This window comes from Hippopotamus amphibius, chromosome 4 (assembly GCF_030028045.1).
Source record: "Hippopotamus amphibius kiboko isolate mHipAmp2 chromosome 4, mHipAmp2.hap2, whole genome shotgun sequence".
NCBI classification, from domain to species: domain Eukaryota; kingdom Metazoa; phylum Chordata; class Mammalia; order Artiodactyla; family Hippopotamidae; genus Hippopotamus; species Hippopotamus amphibius.
Window position 1 is genome coordinate 15,554,540 of NC_080189.1, and position 12,480 is coordinate 15,567,019.

At 42.8% G+C, this 12,480-nt stretch overlaps 1 protein-coding gene across 1 annotated transcript in view; it reads left to right on the top strand.

Annotated features, from left to right (window-relative positions):
• The window catches only part of ZC3HAV1 (zinc finger CCCH-type containing, antiviral 1), a 56,195-nt gene that overhangs the window by 19,605 nt on the left and 24,110 nt on the right, over positions 1 to 12,480 (top strand). Inside the window, exons 3-7 of the mRNA XM_057731378.1 lie at positions 717 to 969; positions 4,062 to 4,826; positions 5,633 to 5,731; positions 8,124 to 8,247; positions 10,259 to 10,430. Of these exons, the coding sequence (XP_057587361.1) occupies positions 717 to 969; positions 4,062 to 4,826; positions 5,633 to 5,731; positions 8,124 to 8,247; positions 10,259 to 10,430 (1,413 nt within the window). The remainder of the gene's footprint in view (positions 1 to 716; positions 970 to 4,061; positions 4,827 to 5,632; positions 5,732 to 8,123; positions 8,248 to 10,258; positions 10,431 to 12,480) is intronic.

The window sequence follows — 12,480 nt, forward strand, 5'->3', positions numbered from 1 at the left end:
CAAGTCCGTTCTCTACATCTGCATCTTTATTCTTGCCCTGTCACTGGGTTCATCCGTACCATTTTTTTAGATTCCATATATATGAATTAGCATATGGTATTTGTTTTTCCTTTTCTGGCTTACTTCACTCCCCACACAGAGTCTTAACCACTGGACCAAGTCCCCCCCACATGTCTTTTAATTGAAGAATGAGTTGATATCCAAAGATGGGCCTTCCTCTTTGGGTTTCCTTTATAATGTAGGGTTCTCTTTGGGTCCTGTTTGGTTCTGTCTATAGCTGGCCATCTTATGTTAATTCTTTCAAAGGAGGTTAGTCAAATTCAAGTTTCTTTCAGTTAGTTTGTAGGCCTCTACTGCCCCAAATAAGTCATTGATGGAACATAACTCATCAAAGATTGTGGACTACACATGCATTTTTTTCCTTTTATATTTCTCTGCTTGCTTCCGATTTTTTTTAAATCAGAAGTAAGAAGAGAAGCATTTTTATTTTTTATTTATTTTATTAATTTTTATTGAGATATAGTTGATTTACAATGTTGCGTTAGTTTCTGCTGTACAGCAAAGTGAATCAGGGATACACATACACATATCCACTCTTTCTCAGATTCTGTTCCCATGTAGGTCACTACAGCCACAGTTTTTATATAAACTTTCCTTAATGTGTGGCACATAGAGAAACATGTTTCATCTCCAGCTCTTGTTTTCTTCTTCTGTAGATATGCAAAAATTATAAGGGAGAGGGTGGAAGACAGATTTGTAACCAGCAGCCACCGTGTGAAAGGCTCCACATCTGTGAACACTTTACCCGAGGGAATTGTGGTTATGCCAACTGCTTCCGGTCCCATAACCTGATGGACAGAAAGGTCCTGGCCATCATGAGGGAGCATGGGCTGAGCCCGAGCGTGGTCCAGAACATCCAGGACATCTGTGACAACAGGCACCGCCGCAAGAAACCCTCTGGCTGGAGAGGTAAACGCAGTCTACTTTTTAATTAATAGAACAAATGGAAATAAACAGAAATCGCAGAGAGAGAGAAACTACCTATACTCACTCTACCTCATCACATAAAACTCTATTTTCCCTTTCAGATGTTGTCCATATGCATACACAATTTTTAAGTAATTATGATCATAGTATATGTATGATTTTGTAATTTGATTCTCATGCTAAGCACTGTCTCCCCCCACATCAGATTTTTTTAAATGTTTATCATTTTTCTAAAGGCCAATTGATAACACATTTAAAAAAAAATTTATCTATCTATCTATTTATTTATTTTATTGGCTGTGTTGGGTCTTGGTTGCTGCACACAGGCTTTCTCTAGTTGCAGCGAGTGGGGGGCTACTCTTCATTGCAGTGCGCAGGCTCCTCATTGAGGTGGCTTCTCTTGTTGCCGAGCACAGGCTCTAGGCTCGTGGGCTTCAGTAGTCGCAGCACATGGGCTCAATAGTTGTGGCTCACAGGTTCTAGAGCGCAGGCTCAATAGTTGTGGCACATGGACTTAGTTGCTCTGCGGCATGTGAGATCTTCCCGGAGCAGGGCTCGAACCTGTGTCCCCTGCATTTGCAGGCGGATTCTTAACCACTGTGCCATCTAGGAAGTCCAATAACACTTTTTTAAAGAGGAAAATAATAAAACTTTAAAAGATGGGCCAGGTGTTAACATTTTGTCATCATTGTTTTATTGCTTTCTCTCCATGTATGTGGACATCTAGATGCTCACACACACGTCACATCTTTGTAGTTAAAGCATTTGAGGTATTCGGTCATGAGGAGACGTCACACCTAAATATATCAGCATGTGCCTCCACTAAACAAGGCCGTTCTCTTACATAACCACGATACAACTGACACAGGACATTTAGTATTAATGCAACACTATATACAATTTAATTTACAGTCCTCAGTACTGTTCTTTTAAAATTTGTTTATTTTTGGGACTTCCCTGGTGGTCAAGGGATTAGGACTCTGTGCTTCTAGTGCAGGGGGCATGGGTTCAATCCTGGGGCATGGGTTCAATCCCTGGGCAGGGAGCTAAGTTCTGGCATGCCGCATGGTGTGGCCAAAAAAATAAATTAAATAAAATTGAAAAAAATTTTATTTTTATTTTTAAAATTTGGTAGAATGTAACATAAAATTGGCCATTTAAATCATTTTTAAGTGTACAGTTCAGTGGCATTATGTTCACATCGTTGTACAAGCATCACCACCATCCACCTCCAGAACTTTGTCATCTTCTCAAACTCAAACTCTAACTCTGTACCCAATAAACAGTAACCCTTTTTCTCCTCCCTCCAGCCCCTGACAACTACCATTCTACTTTCCGTCTCTATGAATTTGACGACTCTAGCACCTTCATAGACGTGGAATCATACAGTATTTGTCTTTTTGTGAGTGACTTATTTCACTTACCATGTCTTCAAGGTTCATCCAGTCCATGTTATAGCAAGCTAGAATTTCCTTCCTTTTAAAAAAGAGAATATATATAGGTATAATTTTTTTTCAGTTGTGGTAAAAATACACATAACGTAAAATTTACCATCTTAACTGTTTTTAAGTGCTCAGTGGCATTAAGCCCATTCACATTGTTGTGCAGCCAGTCTCCAGAACGTTCTTCATCTTGCAGAACTGAAACTCTGTACCCATTAAACAACTGCTCATTCTCTCCTCTCCTGGAGCCCGCCGTCAACCACCATTCTAATTTCTGTTTCTATGAATTCGACTACTCTAGGGAACTCATGTAAGTGGAGTCACACAGTATTTGTCTTTTTGTGACTGGTTTCACTTGGCATAATGTCTTTTTTTTTTCTTGGCCATGCTGTGTAGCTTGTGGGATCTTACTTCCCTGACCAGGGATTGAACCCCGGCCCTTGGCAGTGAAAGCACGGAGTCCTAATTACTGGGTCACTGGGGAATTCCCTTGGCATAATGTCCTTAAGATTCATTCATGGTGTAGCCTGTGTGAGACTTTCCTTCCATTTTAAGGCTGAATGCAATTTCTCTGAATGGGCATACCACATTTTGTTCATCCATTCATCTGTTGATGGGCACTTGGGTTGCTTTTACCTTTTGGCTGTTGTGAATTATGCTGCTGTGAACATGAGTGTACAAATATCTCTTTGAAACCATGCTTTCAGTTTTTTTGTTTGTTTTGTTTTTGTTTTTAAAGATTTGTTTATTATTTATTTATGGCTGTGTTGGGTCTTTGTTGCTGCACACATACACAGGACACACGTCACACAGGCACACACCACACAAACACACACGCATTCACACCACCCGAGCACACGTCACACTCATGCATGCCACATACACCACACATGTACATCTCACCAATGGACACACGTCACACACCATGCATGCAACGCCCCCCCCCCCCACACCCCTCACATGTATACCACACATGCATGCACACACCAGCACAACACACCCTGCATATAAACATCACACACAGGCACAGCACACGTTGCACACACTCACGAACACACATGCTCCCTCCCTCCCTCCTCTCTGCTTCCCGGGGGTGTGACTTACCATGTTTCTAGAGAAAATTCTAGAGGCCAATTTTTTTTTTTATCATTGCTCACTTAAGTGTGGGAATTTGGGGGCTAGATGAACAACCCTGGAAAACTCTCAAGCTTCAGTGAAATCAGACTTTTATTGTTTCTTTGTTGTTGTTTTAAGTATTGTGACTCCTTAACTTAGGCACACCTGTGTCACCATATGGGCAAAGTCTAAACGATTTTGGGGAACTCCTCCCTGATGTGCACTCGTCTTTCTCTCCATTCACCCTCGTGGTGAATGTTGACTTGAACTAGAGGATTCACAAGAAGAAGAAGAGCCAGGGTGCGTTCGACCTTTATCCTAGGCCCTAGGTGGTGTTTTCTGCTGGGCTGAAAGGATGGCAGAATTCCTCCCTCGTGGTAACCACCTTCTCGAGATTTTCACACAGAAGCAATTTGATAGAACGTGGATGGCAAATCTGGAAGAGCTGAGGCGGAACAGGGGTCCGAAGTCAGCCGTGTTGACACTGACTCTCGTTGTTTGGGTTTTCTTTCCCAGGACCTCCTGCACATCGTAGAGACGGGGCGCACAGAGGCAGAAGCAAGAGCAGGGACCGGGGCAGCGGGGAGTTTCCTCCGTCTGCTTCGGCTTCTGCCCAGAGGTCCTGCTCCTCCAGCCCAGTTCCCGCCGCCCGCGCGTCCCCCCCGGATGCCGGGCCCGTGGAGGATCTCGCCCGCAAGCTCACGCATCTGGGAACTCAGGAGCGCCCTCCGCCCTCCTCAGCCTCGTCCGCAGCTGCCAGTCTTGGAAGGATCGGACATGGGGGAGGAAGCCAGAGGTTTTCAGAGAATGGCGGTCCAGGGGGCCTTTTCTGCGGGAATCACAGCAGTTCTTACTTCACTTTTGAGTCGACACCAGCTTCCCAGTGGAAGATGCCCGCCTCCTGGCAGAAGGAGCAAGACACCGGTAGAGAGAGGTTGTTTCCTCCCAGTCAGGCTGTCTCCTTCTCTCCTCTCGGTTCTCCACCAACACCTGAAACCATCACCACCAGAAAGAGCACGGCCGGCCTTTCCTCGGACGGTGTGAACCCGGAGGGCAGAAGTGGGAATCAAGACAGCCGGCATGTCCTGCTTTTCAACAATAATGTCGATAGTGTGGCCACAGATAGCACTTCTACGAGATCGTTAAATTACAAAACCACAACCAGTAGACAGAGAGAAAAATCACTACCTAGGCATCAGGACTCCGGAACGACTCGCAGTCACCTGCAGACCGCTGGCAGGATGACAGCTGACGGTGATGGGGCCGCGGCCTTTGCTAACGGTAAACACACAGAGGAGACGTTCTGGGCTAGTCAGTCTGTCCACAGTGCCACCAGCGGCTCTAGGAAAGTGGTGGATGAAACTACCGATGTAGGTAAAACTGGTACCACTGGTTTTGGCTTCACGTCGGCGGTCAGAGGGGAGAAAGATGTGTTAGGCTCTGGAAGTCAGAGCTGACAAGCCAGGTCCTGCCCACACGTGGGGAGACCACTGCCTGCGCACAGGCAGCACTCACTCTGCCCAAGGTCCCTCATTTTTCACCTTCCTTAAGCAACAGAACTGCAGCCTAGGGAACCCCTGGTCAGAACTCCGCTCAAATCTCTGTTACCCCTGCCAGTGAGATTACAAGGAGGACTCCAGGCGGGGCTGTGCATGAGTCATTTAGGGACAAAGAGCGGCCCCATGTCTCGTGTCTAGAGCAGAGCAGCTACGGTTTGTGGTTTCTCTTTGGATGTTCTTTAGCAGTATTAAAGGGCAAAGAGGGTTTTGGTTAAGAAGTGGTAGTGATGAGGAGATTGACATATGAAGACGGAAGGACCAACCTTAGAACTGTATAGAGTAAGTTGCTACATTTATGGAGAACAGGAATAGTTCAACTGTGGTTTAAGAAATAAACATAACTCTCAGGTGATCCTGATGTTCATGTGTGCTTTCACGTGTAGGCTCTCACGAGCAGTACATGAATCATAAGAATTTTCTTGAACGTGGGCCCCATTTCAGATATTCTTCCCCACTGTAAGACCAGATATCTTGATTTTTGGTTTAAATATTAGAATCAGCATACGTGCATCCTCTTTTATTTTGTAGATTCTGTATCTGACGTTGCGAGTACCACATCTTCTACGAAGGATGAACATGGCTCAAACGAAATTTGTCTCGACCATCTGTATAAGGGTTGTCAACTTAGTGAGTAACTTAAGGACTTTCTGGAAGCAGAAATTTTAGCAGTAATACGGCTAACGTTTACTTTTTACTTTGGGTCAAGTGCAGTGCTAAGAATCTCACATGCATCTTCTTTAAACTTCAAGTCACCTCTAGGTTCTGGGTTTTGATCCTAAACCACCCACTTCACCACTGCATGATATGATACTTTCTCCTTTTACAGCTCAGTTTTAGGTGAACACTTACACTTAATCAGGGACCCATCTTTTCATGCACTAAAAGCAAACAAAAGTATCCTAGCAGACACATTTTCAAAGTTCGTGTCCTGTCATGGTTTAGGCATTGCCTCACTTCTGGGCCATGGGCTCTGGTCACCCCTCACATGTGTACAAAGGGACCCGTGCTCCACACGGCCAATGACTTGTGTGTCATTCCAGTCGATGAGCCACACCCGTTCACTGTCCCTGTCACCAGGCTTCGTGCAGAAATGTTTCCCATGGGACTGCTTGGAACACGGTGCTGCCCTCTCACTTTTACACCACTCTTTCCCTTTCATACCTCTGCCCCAGGCTTAGGCATCCTGTCTGATTCATTTGCTTGATTACCTAGCGGTCTTAGACTCATTTGCCTTGTGTCTGAAGAGGAGATTCTGCTCTGTGTTCTCCAAGTCAAAAATCTTCAACTTTAGAAAATTTTCTTTTTAATGATGGTAAAATACACCTAATGTAGCTTTTACCATTTAACTATCTTTTTAAGTGTACAGTCAGGAGTGTTCATTACGTGTGCAACCAATCTGTAGAACTCTTCATCTTGTAAAACCGAAACTCTGTACCCATTAAACAACAACTCCTCATTTCCCCCTTCTGGCAGGGAAGCCCCTGGCAGCTGCCATTTTCGTTTCTATATATAAGTATGACTTCTCTACCTCCCTCATATGAATGAACTCACACCGTGTTTGTCTTAGTTTCTGACACTGGCTTATTTCACTTAGTATAATGTCCTCGAGGTTCATCCATGTTGTAGCCATTGTGAGAAATTCCTTCCTTTTTAAGGCGGAATACTGTTCCATTGTATTCGGGCACATTTTGTTTATCCATTCATCCACTGATGAACACTTGAGTTGCTTCTACCTTTTTGGCTATTGTGTATAATGCTCAACATTATGAACACAGGTGTACAAGTATCTGTTTGAGACCTTGCTTTCAGTTCTTTTGGGTATGTACCCAGAAGTGGAGTTAATGGATTATATGGTAAATCTATGCTGAAGTTTTTGCAGAACTGCCACATAGTTTTCCATAGTAGCTGTATCATTTTATATTTTCACCAGCAATGCACAAAGGTTCCCTTTTCTCCACATCCTTGCCAACACTTGTTAATTCGTTTTTGTTTGTTTGGTTGGTTATAGCAGCCATTCTAATGGGTGCGAGGAAGGTTATACTTTTGAATCAGCCAAATCCCAGGCATTGCCACTCTGAATTTCCCTGTGACATCTGTCTGCCTCTTTTTGTTTTAGTCACACATCTTTTAGACATTTCAAAATGATTTAAATATAATACAAATTGTGAAAAATGGAACTGTGTTCTGTACTCCTGTATATGGGCTTCTGTCTAACATTATTCATTCTTTAGCAAGCATTCATTGAATGGCTGTCTTTTGCATTCCCAGCCTTCTGCCAGTGAAGCAAGGGAGGTGTAAGCTAAACAGTGATACAGGCCTTTCTTCAATGAGTTTGTTGTTAAGGTGGGGAATCAAAATATCCACAAATTTGAGAATTCCCTGGCAGTCCAGTGGTTAGGACTCCACGCTCTCACTGCCATGGGCCCGGGTTCAATCCCTGTTTGGGGAACTAAGATCCCACAATCCCTGAGGTGTGGCCAAAAACAAACAAACAAACAAGTAAAAACAAATAAAACATCCACAAATTAGAAAACTGCATAAAATAAGTAGTAAATACATAAATAATGCACAAACTGAGTCCGGAGCACTGGCTGAGGGAGTACAAAATACAAGTCAGATCAGAAGAGCATGAGATTAGTGAGAGAATTCTTCTGAAAGAGATGAATTTTAGGCCAGGGCTTCAAGGAAACACATAAGCAGTTGCCTCTGCTGGAGAGCAGTTTTTCTCAATAAATCCACATGGGGGGCACAGAAAGGGTGATTGTAAATTTATAGTGACCTCAGGTTTCCATGTGGGTAACTTGGCTTTTTGGGGAGTGGAGAATTTTGTTTTCTGCTGAGTCTCCATGGAGAATAATGGAACCTGGAAATTGGGGCAATGCAGGTAGGGCCAGCATGAGCACAGGCGTAGCTGGGAGATGTGCCTGCAGGACTGGCAGGGTGGGAAAGGCAGGGCTCGCTGGGGAGAGTCAGCAGTGAACTTGGCCGAATTGCTTAGACCTCCTTACTGTCTTTGTAGAGAGCTGCAACAAAGATCACTTCCACCTGCCCTACCGGTGGCAGATATTAACTGCAAACACCTGGATAGACCTGCCGCTCATGGAGGAGATTGAGAAGGACTTCTGTGACCTCAAAATCTGCACGTAAGTTGGTGGCTGGTCTGGCTTGTGAAATGCACAACATCATCAAAGGAAAGCCGAGTGCTATGCTTATGGGAAGAAGAAAAAGGAATCTTCCTTCAGGATCGCACTCAGGTTGATTCTTGAGATAAAAATGGCAAATGCCTGCTGAGTTAATGAAGAAAAATACGTAAGTGGGGCAGGTGTGATGTCACTCCGAGCCTGGCTAATACGAGGGACTCTGGGGATATTTGCTAACTCTGGTGAAATAAACAGGGACACAAATATTTGTTTAGTTAATATTTGTCAGCGTGTCCTGCAGCACAACAAAATGCGTTGGTTGGTTTGTATTTCTATCAGCTTATCATAGGACTATTACAAGTACTAAATGGTGAGCTCAGAAAAGCCTTTGGCTCAATTTCATAGTTTGAGAAAATGATTTGAGTCATTTCATGTAGTTCTAGGGCAGGATTTTGTTGTACACTTTAGCATTTTATACCTTCCTCTATGTTTACTATTTTCTCTATCCTGGAGGTTTCTAAGAGGCTACCTTATGTTTCTATTAGGGCTGATAAGGGTGATACTACCCATGACCATATTTATAAGCTGCATCCTGTTTGTTCGTTTGTTTTAATATTTATTTGGTTGTGCCGGGTCTTAAGTTGTGGCAGGCAGGCTTCTTAGTTGCAGCTCTCGGGCTCCTTAGTTGCGGCATGCATACTGTTAGTTGCGGCATGCATACTGTTAGTTGCGGCATATGTGTAGGATCTAGTTCCCTGACCAGGGATCGAACCTGGGCCCCCTGCGTTGGGATCACACAGTCTTAACCACTGCACGCCACCAGGGAAGTCCCCCTTGCATCCTGTTTTATAAGGAAATTCTTTGGGGGGAAAAATACAGATGTGTCATTGTCTGCAAATTTAGTGAATTTTTGGTGGAGATTCTGTGTTGCTGCATTTTGCCACTAGAGGGTGGCGTCAGCTGTTTTGTTTCTAGGTGTATTTCCCCCCCAGGTAAATCTGAAGCAGGGTTTCTCAACCTTAGCACTGTTGACTTTTGGGACCAGATAACTGTTTGTTTTGTGGGGGCAGTTTAACATCATTCCTGGCCTCTAACCCACTGTATTCCAGTCGCGATCAACAGAAGTGTCTTTTGACATTGTCAAATGTTCCCTGGGTCGCAAAATCGCTCCTGGTTGAACATCACTGATCTAGGAGATGTTTCATAGAGCAGTAACTGTGAAACTTTTTGGTCTCAGGAGCCCTATATGGTCTTAAAATTTATTGAGGATCCCAAAGAGCTTCTGTTTATGTGAATTATAGCTATTGATACTTACCATATTAAAAATCACAACTGAGAAATTAAATATTTACTGATACATTAAAAATAACAATACTAAACTCATTCATATTAACATAACAGTTTTAGATAATTGTATATAGTCATATGCATATATAATTGTATATGCTATATATGCATATATAACATGAAGAACGAAATTGTTCTATATTTTTGCAGATTTCTTTATTGTGAAATGAAACATCATGTAGCCTCTGGAAAACTCTATTGTGCACCTGTGAGGGTATGAAAGTGAAAAAGACGGATAATGTCTTAATATTATGAAAATAACTTTGACCTTGCTGACTCCCTGAATAGGTCTCAGACCACACTTCGATAACTATTTACATAATAATAATTGAAAAAAACTGACCTACTGTGTTTCTATCTGACTTTCTAACACTGAGCCAATCAGTTGTTTTTTGTGGGCACAGTTATCTTTGGATTTTTTTTTGAGGGAAGAACACATTTTGTGACACCATTAAATACTTGGGGTAGGCAGGTTACGTTACTCTCTGTATTTCAGCTTTTTCTTTCATGTGTGAGACTGAAAGTTATATAAAGGAAATTCAAAGTTCCCTTTCAGTTTTCAAGTTTTAATCCTGTCCTTTCATTAGGGAAGACCAGAGTATAGAAAACAGAGGCGTTTTGTTTCAGTGAAACATTTTGTTAACACTAAACTTTTCCCTCTCGGCAGTTCTATTGGAAATCATAAAATCAACTTCCAGAAGATGACCTATGACTGTAGCCCCATCCGACGTCTCTGCACGCCTTCATCTGTCACAGTGCCAGCCGGTTCTCTCTTTGCCACAAAATGGATTTGGTATTGGAGGAATAGCTATGACAGATGGGTTCAATATGGGGAGAAGGTGAGTACCATTCCTCCTTGTGGACGCTCTTGTATTAACTTGACAGTTTCAGAAGAAACTAGTAATACAGTGTCTGACACCTATGTGGTTACCCGTGGAGCATGGATGTGGTAGAGGGAGTGGTGCTTTTTTACATTATACCCAGCAAGCATGGACTCTGATTGCATCTTAAAAAAATTATAATTATTTTTAAAGAACTCCTTGATCCATTAGCCAGCCAAATATCCCTCTTTCCTCACTATTGGGGACTGGGGTGGAACTTTGAGATAGCTTTCTGTGTATTAGTACATAAATGTACACAGACTACTGCTTTCAGCCAGAAAAGGAGGCAAGAGTGAGAATACTGATACACGAGAGTGAGTCAAAAATTGTCTGCACTCTGGCTGTAGAATTTACAGAAGTTTTAATATAACCGGAGTGCGGGTAATTTTTGACTCACTTTCATAGATGGTCACTAGGATTCAGTCAGAGTCTGGATTCAGGTGGACTAGAAGGTTCTAGACTTACCCACACAGGGACATAGTAATAGAGGAGAGAAGTTTAGATTAGCAGAGCTTCTGTCTAGTATACCTTCTTCTCTTTGATTCATAGGATTAAAGAGAGAGAGAGAGAGAGAGAGAGAGGGAGCTTAAGTAGACGATGAAATCAGTGATGAGAAAGAGAAAAGAAAAGCAAGGGATGAATATGAGGCCAGAGACAAAGCAGGGACAAGGAAATGCCAGTGTAAGATGCTTTATAGTTGGAAGTTGATGGGCTGTGCCTTTTGCTCTGAGCTTCCTGGTTGTCAAAGGAAGCAAAGACACACAATCTGTTACAAGATCCGCTGTGCCTCCACGAGAAGACCGTTCCTGTTACTCAGGAGAAGCATGGCTCTTTTTCTGTTAGTGAGGCCTGAGAAAAAGGTCTCGTATGGGGCCACACAGAGGGGACCATGTGTGCTGTGGGGAGTGAGGTCCTCAGCCTTGGTCCCACCATCCCTGCAGCAGCGCAGCCGTGTCCCGGTGGTCTCAGCAGCAGTTACATGCTATCAGACAGTCTTTCACAGAACCTAAATGAGCAGACAAGGGTGAAGCAGTGCAGCCCTGTGCCAAGAGGACAGGGCTCAGAGCTCTCTGCTCTCCTCTCCTGTGGGGACCTATCAAGCACCTCGGCATGAAAACCCCTATGATATTTAGCTTTGTACAGGCTCTTCCTGTATTTAAGCCGAGGATGATATCAAAGTGCAGGTCCATAAAAGTCATTCTGTGAGGTGCCTGTGGAAATAGAAATTATACATTCAAATTCTTTAGCCTTGGTTATTAAATAAAATTATTAAATTAAATAAAATGAAACAAAACTAAATTAAGATAGTAAACTATAGGTCTCAATGGTTCTTATGTCAAATACTTGCAATTTTCAGTAAGATAAGGGAGAAGGGTTAGAAAATATTTGTATTCTAGTGACCTCATGGTCCCAGAGATCAAAAAGAACTTTGAGGGGTAAAAGATCATATTTAAATTTATACAAGTTCTGTCACTCATGTCCCCTAGTAAAACATCCAGAAACTTCCTGATTAAATTTCTTCAATATGAAGTTCTCCGTGGGACATTCGGTCTGTGTTAAATGCACAGTTCTAGAATGTAACTTTGTACCTACAAACAAAAAATGTTATATTCATTGAATCTGTGGCACTTGTCTGTTATAAGCAATGCATTGTGTTCTTTGAGGATGTGAGTAAAGTCTTATTGTCTCATATTAGACCCAGTATTGTATAAATTGAATTAGCACTTCTGTTGTAAGAGAAAAAAAAAAAAAGAAGGGAAAACAGGCCGTGGGTTTGGTGTTTTCCTTGCTGGTTGTCCAAGTAAAATAGAAGTGGTGGTACCAGGAGATTTGAACCACAAACATAAGGAGCAGCCTGGTTTCTTTCATAGTTCAATGTGTCGTGGTCTCCAGGTTTACAGCTCTTTGATGACCCAGTTTGATCCAGTGTACAGGTTAGAATAGAGAAAAGAGTGGACTGAATAGCTTTCAGACAGGCCTTACAGGTTTTATTTCTTGCAACTGATTT